The following is a 15,156-nucleotide window of genomic DNA, read 5'->3' as shown; positions in this document are numbered from 1 at the left end:
ATGCCACTTTGCCTCTTTATATAGTTTGATAAATCTCTACCACTGGATTTAAGATGTCCTGGATGTAGCCTTGCAGTGTTTGCTGTCATTACTACCTGGAGTCTGGTACATGGAGAGATGTACTTGTCATCACTTCTATTTACTTTCCAGCTCAGAATCCCCTGCACTGTGTCCTGTTCAGGGTATACACGTAGTGACCTGTATTTACCAAGCCATGTAATCCTGACAGAAAGTGACAAAATAGTGCTGCACAGAGTGACATTGGCCTTTCCGATTTCTTGTAAGTAATCATTTACAGAAAATACTGGAAGATATAACTGAAGAGTTCGCTACAAGGTATTAGAAATAGATAAGACGACTGTGAATGAGATGACAAAGTATAAACAAATTAGATATAGTATTTCTTTTACAGGCTTCAAATGGTGCTGTAACAAAATACTAAACAAAAAGGATAAAGTTTTAGCATATTTCTATTATTTTACAATAACAGCATTAATACCTTACCTTCGATACAGGGCACTTACACAGAAGTATGCTACATAGTGCAAGTGTTATGCTTGTAATAAATATATAATATATAGATGCAGCAAGTATTTTAAGTGCCCTGTATTAAAGGTGATGTTTGGTGCAAGAGCATCTATGCAGGCCTTCCCTTTAAAAACACAAGTTATCCCAGTATGATCCTACATACACTTAGGTATTACAGTGGCTCCATACCGCACAGGCTGACAATGAGAGCTAGATCCACTGTTTTCCATGCTGCTTTCGGTGTCTGCTTTCGTAGATTTGAGTAATTTCAGCTCATCTGCTTGTAGTGCATTGTAAAATGTTTGGACTCCCCCATCTGGGGTCAGAACAGGGCTCTTTGCCTCCTCTGATCGGTGATTCTTTACCATATTGACAGCTGTCACTGGCAACTGCAAGAACCTCTGCATGGGCTTCATATTTGACAGAATGCAACGAGAGGTATGATCCAGGTGTGTTCAGTAAAAGACTATAATACAGGGACAGGATGAAATATTTGATAGAACCAGAGGCAGGTTTCAGGGTGTGGATGGGTACACAGGATGCAGCTCCTGGTGGTCACTGTGGAATTTAGATTCAGAGGGATGTTAGGTATAACCAGTCACTTCAGTGTAATATCCAGCAGGTATCTCTGGCAGGTCCTTCTGGCAGTGCTGCTTCTGTAAACCAGTGGAAAATGCCGGTGAATTGGCCAATATGACCAGTAGATGTTCTATTAAAGATATCTGTACAGGTAAATATGCCTTATAGCTTCTTCAGTATACGTCTTTCTCTAACTAAGCAGGACCCGATAATGCATCAGAGCCATAATTAGGGGTCTACTCATGCTTAGGGGTGGAGGGTTTTATCTTGAGAGGAATATTCATTGTGACTTCTGAGGATGTAGTCTGTCTATGTGTCCCCTTCATCTATGAATACAGTGCTCTGAACAACCACCATACACCTTTATAGTGAGGGTCAGATTACAGACCCCCTCCCTCCATTTTTCCTCCTTTTTTGTTTGCCAACCTCCTAGTCACTCCTTGCCTATCTGATTTCATTTCTTTCACTATGTGTGGTCAGGTTACTTCATCCTCTCCTTCGCTGCTTCACCTGCCTTTACCTCTTCTGTTTTCCTCCTCTACCCCTTTTATCCTGCTCTTCTCCTTACCTTCCTTCTTTTCTTCACTCCCCAATTCTCATCATTTCTTTATCATTCCCTCACATGTCATGCCAGTATTTTCTTATTGCCACGCTACAGTCATCTATCCTGGATTTCCCATTGTCCCACTCTTCTGTTATCTTTCAGTTTATCTTCTGTTACATCCTAAAATTGTAGTCTGTTCTTTACGCCTGTCCTGCCAGCTGATCCTGTTTCAGGCACTCTCTCAGCCACGTTTGCAGGTCATTCCCCTCCTCCAGCTTCTCCCACCCCTCCCACACACACACATCTATTAGAGCATATCTCTGGGAACATGACTCAGCCTGGATGATGTGCTACACACACTGCCTCTTTGAAATTCTCACAAATTCCCCAGTCTAGCCCGAATATTATTCATCGAATAATATTATAGAATATAAAAGTCAGAGAAATTAAGAAACAAACCTCACATTCATGCGAATCCCTATGGAAATTCCTGTAGTTTAGTGAATTTCTTCCCTAATTAGGTTACATATATTAGACTTATATTCTCCAAACAATACTAAACTATCCAGACATAATTTAATTATTTACAATTAGTAGTCTTAAACTGGCCATTCACTAGGACGATATCGGGTACGAATGCAGGATTTGGACATGTTGAACATTGTCGTCGGACAAGTTGATGCATCGTGTGCAAATCGTGCAGTGTTCATGTACGATTGCGATGTGACGCGCGGCCCAGTGGGTCAAACGTCGCATCCTCTGATCATGTGTGCAGCTCATATGATCAGGCAATCTAGGTAGTGGTGAATTAAAGGTCGTACGATAGATCGTAAGGTACAAAGTCAGACCTTTACGATATCATACGCCGGGGAGCTGCAGGGAGAAATCGGAGACGACTTGCTTCTAATGCTGGTCATCCTGATGTATAGCCAGCATAAGGCGGGGTACACACCTTAACAACGGGCCGACCAATCCAAGGATTTATTAAGTGTTCTGCAAAAACGAGTTGTGTATACACACTTACCAAATCACCACCCAACGTACCTGGCGATGTCACTATTCACGGTTCCTACAGCAGGCATATGGGTTGGTCAATGAGTTGACCATACACACAGGCAGATGTACCAATATATCTACAAGATATATCGGCATCTGTAGTGCTGCATAGCCAGTGTGATAAATCTGTGAACGATGTCATTCACAAACATATTAGCTGTATGCACAAGCCAATGGCCAGGGCGATATATCGTACGTCTGCTGTACAAACTATATCTCAGCAAGTGTGTAAGGTACACACCGTCACAACTTCATGGCAGACCCGCCGTCGCGCTGACGTAGCGGCAGATCCAGGTAAGCATGTACATTTATCAATTGCCCTTATGATGTGTTGGTCTCACATCACAGCCGGGAAGGCATTTCAATTTGCAGTCAGCCCCCAAACCAAGTGTACGGGTGGACCGCCACACATCTAGATACACCGATATATCTGAAAATAAATCATATTCACAGACATATCGTTTGCCTGAGTTCCGGACTATGGATAGACACTAACAGTCAAAAGGTCGACATCATATGTTCAACAAGCATATGGTCGACAGGGTCAAAAGGTCATCAGGGTCAAAAGGCTGAAATGCAAAAGGTAGACAGGTCAAAAGACCGACAGGTACAAAAGACAATGGTCAACACACATGTGGTCCACACAAATTTCTGTGGGGTTTTCCCTTTTTTCAACTTTTGCTTGTTTTTTTATCCACGTCGACTACGATTGGGAACAGTAACATGTGCCAAACACATTGATAGCACTTTGCCCAAAGTGTGGTAAATGAAGTGAGCCTGCAAACTGACACAAAACATATAAAAAAACTTGTGTGGCCATTTTTATGTCGGCCATTTCCATGTTGACATTTTGACCCTGTTGACTTTTTGTACTTTCTACTTTTACGAGTCGACCAACGTGGGATCTAGATCATAGGTCGTCAATGTCTAGGTCGATGGACAATAGGGCGACTTCATATATTCTACATGCATTACGTCGACATTGACAAAAGGTCAACATGGACAAAAAGTCGACACCGATATGGTAGACACATTTTTTGAGGGGGGTTATGTTTTTGGACTTTTTCCATCCTGACTATCTATGTCACAAATCATAACCTTTAGTAACCTTGTGTCGAGTGAAGCGAGACACCGTGCCTGGTAAGAGAAGCGGGCGAGCGAGGGGATGCGTTTCTACAAATGGAGATCCCAGATGGAAAAACTATCCACACTAACCCCGAAAATGCAAAAAAAAAGTGTGTCTACCTTTTTTGCGTCGACCATTACCATTTCACCCCTTTTGTCCATGTCGCCTTTTCCAATGTTGACCTTTCATATGTCGACCTTTTGTCCATGTTGACCTAGACATTGTAGATCTTGTATACCACACCCGACCAAAGCGGCTATGCATACATACATACATACATATAAGTCTATAGCAAGGGTGGTGCAGCTGGTGTCACTGTCGGGGCGCAATGCCGTAGGGGTAGTACAGCTGCTGTCCCAGCCCTTTAACGTATGGTAAAGTGAGGCTACAATATCACAATGTTCTGCCCGGTGCACTGGATGATGTTCCCTGACACCCCTTTTCCACTGTGCTGCGAGTGGGCAGCAGTGGGGAAAAAGTATGCAGTGTGTAGACCATAGACTACAAAGATGGTGTTACCTGCCAGGGCCAAGCTCCAGAATAGAGCTGGGTAAAGCTGACGGCTTTACAGCCCTCACAGAAACCTATGGGGGCTGTGGCCACTGACGGAAATGTATGGAGATATCTGCTGCTGTCTCTCCATCTTACATTGGGGTAATATTTAATATTTGCACGTTAACCAGAAAATGGGTGTTTTCAGGGTATATCCCGCAAAAATTAGTTGATAAATAGGCCCCGAAGACAGAAAAAAAGAACTAAATAAGAACAGAGGAAGAAGAAAACAGAAATGGAGGAGCCGGTAAGTAAGGCTGAAGATAAACAAATCATTCACTCTGTAGGTTCTTAAGGCCAAATACTATATAGGGGTCTGTTTAGCAGCAAATAAAAAAACATCTGAAAAGTTGTAGAAAAAGCATTGGTGTAAAAAAAAATTTTTTAAAAACCCCATTAGGTTTGATACCAATATAAAATATTTCTGACTGCTTTGACATTTACAAGCTATTTATTTGTTGATATGTAGCAATAAACCAACAGGTATGCACAAAATCAACCAGGGTGCAGAAACACACATTAGGGGAGGGAAGAGATAATAGGCACCAAATAACATATATATATAAAAATAAGAATTTACTTACCGATAATTCTATTTCTCGTAGTCCGTAGTGGATGCTGGGAACTCCGTAAGGACCATGGGGATTAGCGGCTCCGCAGGAGACTGGGCACAAAAGTAAAGCTTTAGGACTACCTGGTGTGCACTGGCTCCTCCCCCTATGACCCTCCTCCAAGCCTCAGTTAGGATACTGTGCCCGGACGAGCGTACACAATAAGGAAGGATTTTGAATCCCGGGTAAGACTCATACCAGCCACACCAATCACACCATACAACCTGTGATCTGAACCCAGTTAACAGCATGATAACAGAGGAGCCTCTGAAAAGATGGCTCACAACAATAATAACCCGATTTTTGTAACAATAACTATGTACAAGTATTGCAGACAATCCGCACTTGGGATGGGCGCCCAGCATCCACTACGGACTACGAGAAATAGAATTACCGGTGAGTAAATTCTTATTTTCTCTGACGTCCTAGTGGATGCTGGGAACTCCGTAAGGACCATGGGGATTATACCAAAGCTCCCAAACGGGCGGGAGAGTGCGGATGACTCTGCAGCACCGAATGAGAGAACTCCAGGTCCTCCTCAGCCAGGGTATCAAATTTGTAGAATTTAGCAAACGTGTTTGCCCCTGACCAAGTAGCTGCTCGGCAAAGTTGTAACGCCGAGACCCCTCGGGCAGCCGCCCAAGATGAGCCCACCTTCCTTGTGGAATGGGCTTTTACAGATTTTGGCTGTGGCAGGCCTGCCACAGAATGTGCAAGCTGAATTGTACTACAAATCCAACGAGCAATAGTCTGCTTAGAAGCAGGAGCACCCAGCTTGTTGGGTGCATACAGGATAACAGCGAGTCAGATTTCCTGACTCCAGCCGTCCTGGAAACATATATTTTCAAGGCCCTGACTACGTCCAACAACTTGGAGTCCTCCAAGTCACTAGTAGCCGTAGGTACCACAATAGGTTGGTTCAGATGAAACACTGAAACCACCTTAGGGAGAAAATGAGGACGAGTCCTCAATTCCGCCCTGTCTGAATGGAAAATCAGATAAGGGCTTTTACAGGATAAAGCCCCCAATTCTGACACGTGCCTGGCCGAGGCCAGGGCCAACAACATGACCACTTTCCATGTGAGATATTTTAACTCCACAGATTCAAGTGGTTCAAACCAATGTGACTTTAGGAACCCCAAAACTACATTGAGATCCCAAAGTGCCACTGGAGGCACAAAAGGAGGCTGTATATGCAGTACCCCTTTTACAGACGTCTGAACTTCAGGTAGTGAAGCTAGTTCTTTCTGGAAGAAAATTGACAGGGCCGAAATTTGAACCTTAATGGACCCCAATTTTAGGCCCATAGACACTCCTGTTTACAGGAAATGCAGGAATCGACCTAGTTGAAATTCCTCCATCGGGGCCTTACTGGCCTCGCACCACGCAACATATTTTCGCCAAATGCGGTGATAATGCTTTGCAGTTACATCCTTCCTGGCTTGACCAGGGTAGGGATGACTTCATCCGGAATGCCTTTTTCCTTCAGGATCCGGCGTTCAACCGCCCTGCCGTCAAACGCAGCCGCGGTAAGTCTTGGAATAGACAGGGTCCTTGCTGGAGCAGGTCCCTTCTTAGAGGTAGAGGCCACGGGTCCTCCGTGAGCATCTCTTGAAGTTCCGGGTACCAAGTCCTTCTTGGCCAATCCGGAGCCACGAGTATAGTTCTTACTCCCCTCCGTCTTATAATTCTCAGTACTTTTGGTATGAGAGGAAGAGGAGGGAACACATACACTGACTGGTACACCCACGGTGTTACCAGAGCGTCCACAGCTATTGCCTGAGGGTCCCTTGACCTGGCGCAATACCTGTCCAATTTTTTTGTTTAGGCGGGACGCCATCATGTCCACCTTTGGTTTTTCCCAATGGTTTACAATCATGTGGAAGACTTCTGGGTGAAGTCCCCACTCTCCCGGGTGGAGGTCGTGCCTGCTGAGGAAGTCTGCTTCCCAGTTGTCCACTCCCGGAATGAACACTGCTGACAGTGCTATCACATGATTTTCCGCCCAGCGAAAAATCCTTGCAGCTTCTGCCATTGCCCTCCTGCTTCTTGTGCCGCCCTGTCTGTTTACGTGGGCGACTGCCGTGATATTGTCCGACTGGATCAGCACCGGCTGACCTTGAAGCAGAGGTCTTGCTTGGCTTAGGGCATTGTAAATGGCCCTTAGCTCCAAAATATTTATGTGAAGTGATGTCTCCAGGCTTGACCACAAGCCCTGGAAATTTTTTCCCTGTGTGACTGCTCCCCAGCCTCTCAGGCTGGCATCCGTGGTCACCAGGACCCAGTCCTGAATGCAGAATCTGCGGCACTCTAGAAGATGAGCACTCTGCAACCACCACAGGAGAGACACCCTTGTCTTTGGTGACAGGGTTATCCGCTGATGCATCTGAAGATGCGATCCGGACCATTTGTCCAGCAGGTCCCACTGGAAAGTTCTTGCGTGGAATCTGCCGAATGGAATTGCTTCGTAGGAAGCCACCATTTTTCCCAGGACCCTTGTGCACTGATGCACTGACACTTGGCCTGGTTTTAGGAGGTTTCACTAGTTCGGATAACTCCCTGGCTTTCTCCTCCGGGAGAAAACACCCTTTTCCGGACTGTGTCCAGGATCATCCCTAGGAATAGAAGGCGTGTCGTCGGGATCAGCTGCGATTTTGGAATATTGAGAATCCAACCGTGCTGCCGCAGCACTATCTGAGATAGTGCTACCCCGACTTCCAACTGTTCCCTGGATCTTGCCCTTATCAGGAGATCGTCCAAGTAAGGGATAACTAAAACTCCCTTCTTTCGAAGGAGTATCATCATTTCGGCCATTACCTTGGTAAAGACCCGGGGTGCCGTGGACAATCCAATCGGCAGCGTCTGAAACTGATAGTGACAGTTCTGTACCACAAACCTGAGGTACCCTTGGAGAAGGGTAAATTGGGACATGTAGGTAAGCATCTTTGATGTCCAGAGAGACCATATAGTCCCCTTCTTCCAGGTTTGCAATCACTGCTCTGAGTGACTCCATCTTGAATTTGAACCTTTGTATGTAAGTGTTCAAGGATTTTAGATTTAAAAATGGTCTCACCGAGCCGTCCGGCTTCGGTACCACAAATAGTGTGGAATAGTACCCCTTTCCCTGTTGCAGGAGGGGTACCTTGATTATCACCTGCTGGGAATACAGCCTGTGAATGGCTTGCAATACTGTCTCCCTGTCTGAGGGAGACTTCGGTAAAGCAGACTTTATGAAACGGCGAGGGGGAGACGTCTCGAATTTCTTGAGACGGGCCCCCACCGTGGCTGAGACCGCTTGTAAAGCCCCAGCGTCATGCTGAGGACTTTGCGGAGGCGGGAGAGGGCTTTTGTTCCTGGGAATTGGCTGTTTCCAGTGGCCACCAGGTCTGTTAGACCTACCCCAAATAACTCCTCCCTTTTATAAGGCGATACTTCCATATGCCTTTTGGAATCATCATCACCTGACCACTGTCTTGTCCATAACCCTCTTCTGGCAGAAATGGACAGCGCACTTACTCTTGATGCCAGTCGGCAAATATCCCTCTGTGCATCACGCATATATAGAAATGCATCTTTTAAAATGCTCTATAGTCAGTAATATACTGTCCCTATCTAGGGTATCAATATTGTCAGTCAGGGAATCCGACCAAGCCACCCCAGCACTGCACATCCAGGCTGAGGCGATTGCTGGTCGCAGTATCACACCCGTGTGAGTGTATATACATTTTAGGATATTTTACTGCTTTCTGTCAGCAGGTTCCTTAAGGGCGGCCATATCCGGGGACGGTAGTGCCACCTGTTTAGACAAGCGTGTGAGCGCTTTATTCACCCTAAGGGGTGTTTCCCAACGTGCCCTATCCTCTGGCGGGAAGGGGTATGATGCTAATAACTTTTTAGGAATTAACAGTTTTTATCGGGGGAAACCCACGCATCATCACACACTTCATTTAATTCCTCAGATGCAGGAAAAACTACAGGCAGTTTTTTCTCACCCAACCTAATACCCTTTTTAGTGGTACTGGTATTATCAGAAATGTGTAAAAACATTTTCCATAGCCTCAATCATGTAACGTGTGGCCCTACTGGAAGTCACATTCGTCTCTTAATCGTCGACACTGGAGTCAGTATCCGTGTCGGCGTCTGTATCTGCCATCTGCGGTAACGGGCGTTTTAGAGCCCCAGATGGCTTTTGAGACACCTGGACAGGCACAGGCTGAGTCGCCGGCTGTCTCATGTCATCAATCTTTTGTAAAGAGCTGACACTGTCACATAATTCCTTCCATAAGCTCATCCACTCAGGTGTCGACTCCCTAGGGGGTGACATCTCTGTTACAGGCAATTGCTCCGCCTCCACCTCATTTTCCTCCTCATACATGTCGACACAACGTACCGACACACAGCACACACACAGGGAATGCTCTGATAGAGGACAGGACCCCACTAGCCCTTTGGGGAGACAGAGGGAGAGTATGCCAGCACACACCAGAGCGCTATATATATATACAGGGATAACCTTATATAAGTGTTTTTCCCCTTATAGCTGCTGTATTGTTATACTGCGCCTAATTAGTGCCCCCCTCTCTTTTTTAACCCCTTTCTGTAGTGTAGTAACTGCAGGGGAGAGCCAGGGAGCTTCCCTCCAACAGAGCTGTGAGAGAAAATGGCGCCAGTGTGCTGAGGAGATAGGCTCCGCCCCCTTCTCGGCGGCCTTTTCTCCCGTTTTTCTGTGGAATCTGGCAGGGGTTAAAATTCATCAATATAGCCCTGGGGGCTATATGTGATGTATTTTCGCCAGCCAAGGTGTTTTTATTGCTGCTCAGGGCGCCCCCCCCTAACGCCCTGCACCCTCAGTGACCGAAGTGTGAAGTGTGCTGAGGAGCAATGGCGCACAGCTGCAGTGCTGTGCGCTACCTTGGTGAAGACAGGATGTCTTCTGCCGCCGATTTTTCCGGACCTCTTCTTGCTTCTGGCTCTGTAAGGGGGCCGGCGGCGCGGCTCTGGGACCGAGCTCCGAGGCTGGGCCTGTGTTCGGTCCCTCTGGAGATAATGGTGTCCAGTAGCCTAAGAAGCCCAATCCACTCTGCACGCAGGTGAGTTCGCTTCTTCTCCCCTTAGTCCCTCGATGCAGTGAGCCTGTTGCCAGCAGGTCTCACTGAAAATAAAAAACCTAAAACTAAACTTTCACTAAGAAGCTCAGGAGAGCCCCTAGTGTGCACCCTTCTCGGCCGGGCACAAAAATCTAACTGAGGCTTGGAGGAGGGTCATAGGGGGAGGAGCCAGTGCACACCAGGTAGTCCTAAAGCTTTACTTTTGTGCCCAGTCTCCTGCGGAGCCGCTAATCCCCATGGTCCTTACGGAGTTCCCAGCATCCACTAGGACGTCAGAGAAATCAATACAAATATATAATTGTTGGAGTGAAGGAGAGATTGTTAGGGGTAGGTAGGTGATGCTCCCTTTTGCTCAGTGATACATACAGTACATTTGCATAAAGCACCCTCTTGTGGGCTTTTTGTGTTCTTACATGCCATGATATTCACATTAATAAAGATGGTCACAGTTCCAATTCTTTGTATATCATGTCTTAAAACCCATACAAATGAGACACCGCTAAATGGACAAAACATACATTGTATTCTCTACTGCAGCACAAGCTCACCAGGCTGGCTCATACGCTCCCAATACTTCTTAATATCTCTAAAACACTGCGGTTATAAATTCCAATATTTCCCTTTGCATATGTTTTCCCCTTTTTCCCTGTCCTTTTTCTCCCCCTCTTTACACCATCTCTCTTTCTCTACCTTTCCCCCTATGTTTCTTTCCACTTCTTTCCCGTTTGTTCCAAACTTGACAGAGGATCAGCAAGGCCACCTAAGGTGTAGTCAGTGCTGGACTGGGACTAAAAATAGGTCCTGGCATTTAAAGCACACAGAAAAGATAGGCTAAAGCTGTCACTTTATTGGGTTAGTATTAGATAGTGTTCACTGTAAGATTTTTTTAGGGCAGGGATGCTGAACACAGAGAAGGACACATCGGTGCACCCTGTAACTACACATTTTGGTGTAGTATTGGTTTCCCCCTCCATAACTGAAGCAGGGAAAGCATGCCAAAAAATAAGATTTTACTCACCGGTAAATCTATTTCTCGTAGTCCGTAGTGGATGCTGGGAACTCCGTAAGGACCATGGGGAATAGCGGCTCCGCAGGAGACTGGGCACAACTAAAGAAAGCTTTAGGACTACCTGGTGTGCACTGGCTCCTCCCCCTATGACCCTCCTCCAGAACTCAGTTAGGATACTGTGCCCGGAAGAGCTGACACAATAAGGAAGGATTTTGAATCCCGGGTAAGACTCATACCAGCCACACCAATCACACCGTATAACTCGTGATACTATACCCAGTTAACAGTATGAATAATAACTGAGCCTCTCAACAGATGGCTCAACAATAACCCTTTAGTTAAACAATAACTATATACAAGTATTGCAGACAATCCGCACTTGGGACGGGCGCCCAGCATCCACTACGGACTACGAGAAATAGATTTACCGGTGAGTAAAATCTTATTTTCTCTGATGTCCTAGTGGATGCTGGGAACTCCGTAAGGACCATGGGGATTATACCAAAGCTCCCAAACGGGCGGGAGAGTGCGGATGACTCTGCAGCATCGAATGAGCAAACTCAAGGTCCTCCTCAGCCAGGGTATCAAACTTGTATACTTTTGCAAAAATGTTTGAACCCGACCAAGTAACAGCTCGGCAAAGTTGTAAAGCCGAGACCCCTCGGGCAGCCGCCCAAGAAGAGCCCCTTTCCTCGTGGAATGGGCTTTTACAGATTTAGGGTGCGGCAGTCCAGCCGCAGAATGTGCAAGTTGAATCGTGCTACAGATCCAGCGAGCAATAGTCTGCTTAGAAGCAGGAGCACCCAGCGTGTTGGGTGCATACAGGATAAATAGCGAGTCAGTTTTCCTGACTCCAGCCGTGCTGGAAACATATATTTTCCAGGCCCTGACTACGTCCAGTAACTTGGAGTCCTCCAAGTCCCACGTAGCTGCAGGCACCACAATAGGTTGGTTCACATGAAAAGCTGATACCACCTTAGGAAGGAATTGGGAACGAGTCCTCAATTCCGCCCTATCCATATGAAAATCAGATAAGGGCTTTTGCATGACAAAACCGCCAATTCTGATACACGCTTGGCCGACGCCAATGCAAACAGCATGACCACTTTCCACGTGAGGTATTTTAGCTCTACGGATTTAAGTGGCTCAACCCAATGCGGCTTCAGGAAATCCAACACCACGTTGAGATCCCACGGTGCCACTAGAGGCACAAACGGTGGCTGAATATGCAGCACTCCCTTAACCAAAGTCTGAACTTCAGGCAGTGAAGCCAGTTCTTTTTGGAAGAAAATGTACAGAGCCGAAATCTGGACCTTAACGTAACCCAATTTTAGGCCCGTAGTCACTCCTGACTGTAGGAAGTGCAGAAATCGACCCAGTTGAATTTCCTCCGTTGGGGCCTTCCTGGCCTCACACCAAGCAACATATTTTTGCCATATGTGGTGATAATATTTTGCAATCACATCTTTCCTAGCCTTAATCAGCGTAGGAATGACTTCCTCCGGAATGCCTTTTCCTTTAGGATCCGGTGTTCAACCACCATGCCGTCCAACACAGCCGTGGTAAGTCTTGGAACAGGCAGGGCCCCTGCTGTAGCAGGTCCTGTCTGAGCGGCAGAGGCCATGGGTCCTCTGAGATCATTTCTTGAAGTTCCGGGTACCAAGCTCTTCTTGGCCAATCCGGAACCACGAGTATAGTTCTTACTCCTCTCCTTCTTAGTATTCTCAATACCCTGGGTATGAGAGGCAAAGGAAGGAACACATACACCGACTGGTACACCCACGGTGTTACCAGAGCGTCTACAGCTATCGCCTGAAGGTCCCTTGACCTGGCGCAATATCTTTTTAGCTTTTTGTTGAGGCGGGACGCCATCATGTCCACCTGTGGCCTTTCCCAATGGTGTACAATCATTTTGAAGACTTCTGGATGAAGTCCCCACTCTCCCGGGTGGAGGTCGTGCCTGCTGAGAAAGTCTGCTTCCCAGTTGTCCACTCCGGGAATGAACACTGCTGACAATGCTAATACATGATTTTCCGCCCATCGGAAAATCCTTGTGGCTTCTGCCATCACCATCCTGCTTCTTGTGCCGCCCTGCTGGTTTACATGGGCGACCGCCGTGATGTTGTCTGACTGGATCAGCACCGGCTGGTGTTGAAGCAGGGGTCTAGCCTGACTTAAGGCATTGTGAATGGCCCTTAGTCCCAGAATATTTATGTGTAGGGAAGTCTCCTGACTTGACCATAGTCCTTGGAAGTTTCTTCCCTGTGTGACTGCCCCCCCAGCCTCGAAGGCTGGCATCTGTGGTCACCAGGACCCAGTCCTGTATGCCGAATCCGCGGCCCTCTAGAAGATGAGCACTCTGCAGCCACCACAACAGCGACACCCTGGCCCATGGAGACAGGGTTATCAGCCGATGCATCTGAAGATGCGATCCGGACCACTTGTCCAACAGATCCCACTGGAAGATCCTTGCATGGAACCTACCCAATGGAATTTCTTCGTAAGAAGTTACCATCTTTCCCAGGACTCGCGTGCATTGATGCACCGACACCTGTATTTGTATTAGGAGGTCTCTGACTAGAGATGACAACTCCTTGGCCTTCTCCCCTGGGAGAAACCCTTTTTCCTGTTCTGTGTCCAGAACCATACCCAGGAACAGTAGACGCGTCGTAGGGACCAGCTGCGACTTTGGACTAATCAGAATCCAGCCGTGCTGTTGTAGCACTTCCCGAGATAGTGCTACTCCGACGAACAACTGCTCCCTGGACCTCGCCTTTATAAGGAGATCGTCCAAGTACGGGATAAGTATAACTCCCTTTTTTTGAAGAAGTAACATCATTTCGGCCATTACCTTGGTAAATACCCTCGGTGCCGGGGACAGACCAACGGCAACGTCTGGAATTGGTAATGACAGTCCTGTACCACAATTTTGAGGTACTCCTGGTGAGGAGGGTAAATGGGGACATGCGGGTAAGCATCCTTGATGTCCAGTGATACCATGTAATCCCCTTCGTCCAGGCTTGCAATAACCGCCCTGAGCGATTCCATTTTGAACTTGAACCTTCGTATATAAGTGTTCAAGGATTTCAATTTTAGAATGGGTCTCACCGAACCGTCTGGTTTCGGTACCACAACATTGTGGAATAGTAACCCCGGCCTTGTTGAAGGAGGGGTACCGTGATTATCACCTGCTGGAAGTACAGCTTGTGAATTGCCGTCAGTACTACCTCTCCACGAGGGCAGCAAGCAAGGCTGATTTGAGGTAACGGCGAGGGGGAGTCGCCCCGAAACTCCAGCTTGTATCCCTGTGATACTACTTGCAGAACCCAGGGATCCACCTGTGAGCGAGCCCACTGGTCGCTGAAGTTCCCGAGACGCACCCCCACCGCACCTGGCTCCACCTGTGGAGCCCCAGCGTCATGCGGTGGACTCAGAGGAAGCGGGGGAAGATATTTGATCCTGGGAACTGGCTGTCTGGTGCAGCTTTTTCCCTCTTCCCTTGTCTCTGTGCAGAAAGGAAGCGCCTTTAACCCGCTTGCTGTTCTGAAGCCGAAAGGACTGTACCTTATAATACGGTGCTTTCTTAGGCTGTGAGGAAAACTTGAGGTAAATTTTTTCCTTCCCAGCTGTTGCTGTGGATACGAGGTCCCAGAGACCATCCCCAAACAATACCTCACCCTTATAAGGCAGAATCTTCATGTGCCTTCTAAAGTCAGCATCGCCTGTCCACTGCCGGGTCCCTAATACCCTCCTGGCAGAATGGACATTGCAATAATTCTGGATGCCAGCCGGCAAATATCCCTCTGTGCATCCCTCATATATAAGACGACATCTTTAATATGCTCTATGGTTAGCAAATAGTATCCCTGTCCTGACAGGGTAATAGACCATGCTGCAGCAGCACTATCCATGCTGAGGCAATTGTAGGTCTCAGTATAGTACCTGAGTGTGTATATACAGACTTCAGGATAGCCTCCTGCTTTTTATCAGCAGGTTCCTTCAAAGTGGCCGTATTCTAAGACGGCAGTGCCACCTTTTTTGAC

At 47.1% G+C, this 15,156-nt stretch overlaps 1 protein-coding gene across 3 annotated transcripts in view; it reads right to left on the bottom strand.

Annotated features, from left to right (window-relative positions):
* The window catches only part of AP3B2 (adaptor related protein complex 3 subunit beta 2), a 198,906-nt gene that overhangs the window by 144,483 nt on the left and 39,267 nt on the right, over positions 1-15,156 (bottom strand). For 2 of the 3 annotated variants that reach the window (XM_063926332.1, XM_063926331.1), the window contains exon 1: positions 718-1,888. The exons of the other annotated variant lie outside the window; for it this stretch is intronic. In XM_063926332.1, coding sequence (XP_063782402.1) covers positions 718-944 — 227 coding nt within the window. In that variant the 5' untranslated portion in view covers positions 945-1,888. Of the gene's footprint in view, positions 1-717; positions 1,889-15,156 lie in introns of those variants that run through there. 3 annotated transcript variants of the gene reach the window in all.

This window comes from Pseudophryne corroboree, chromosome 6 (assembly GCF_028390025.1).
Source record: "Pseudophryne corroboree isolate aPseCor3 chromosome 6, aPseCor3.hap2, whole genome shotgun sequence".
Lineage (NCBI taxonomy): Eukaryota > Metazoa > Chordata > Amphibia > Anura > Myobatrachidae > Pseudophryne > Pseudophryne corroboree.
The sequence above is the reverse complement of the archived record's forward strand: the minus strand, read 5'-3'. Positions and strand labels throughout refer to the sequence as shown.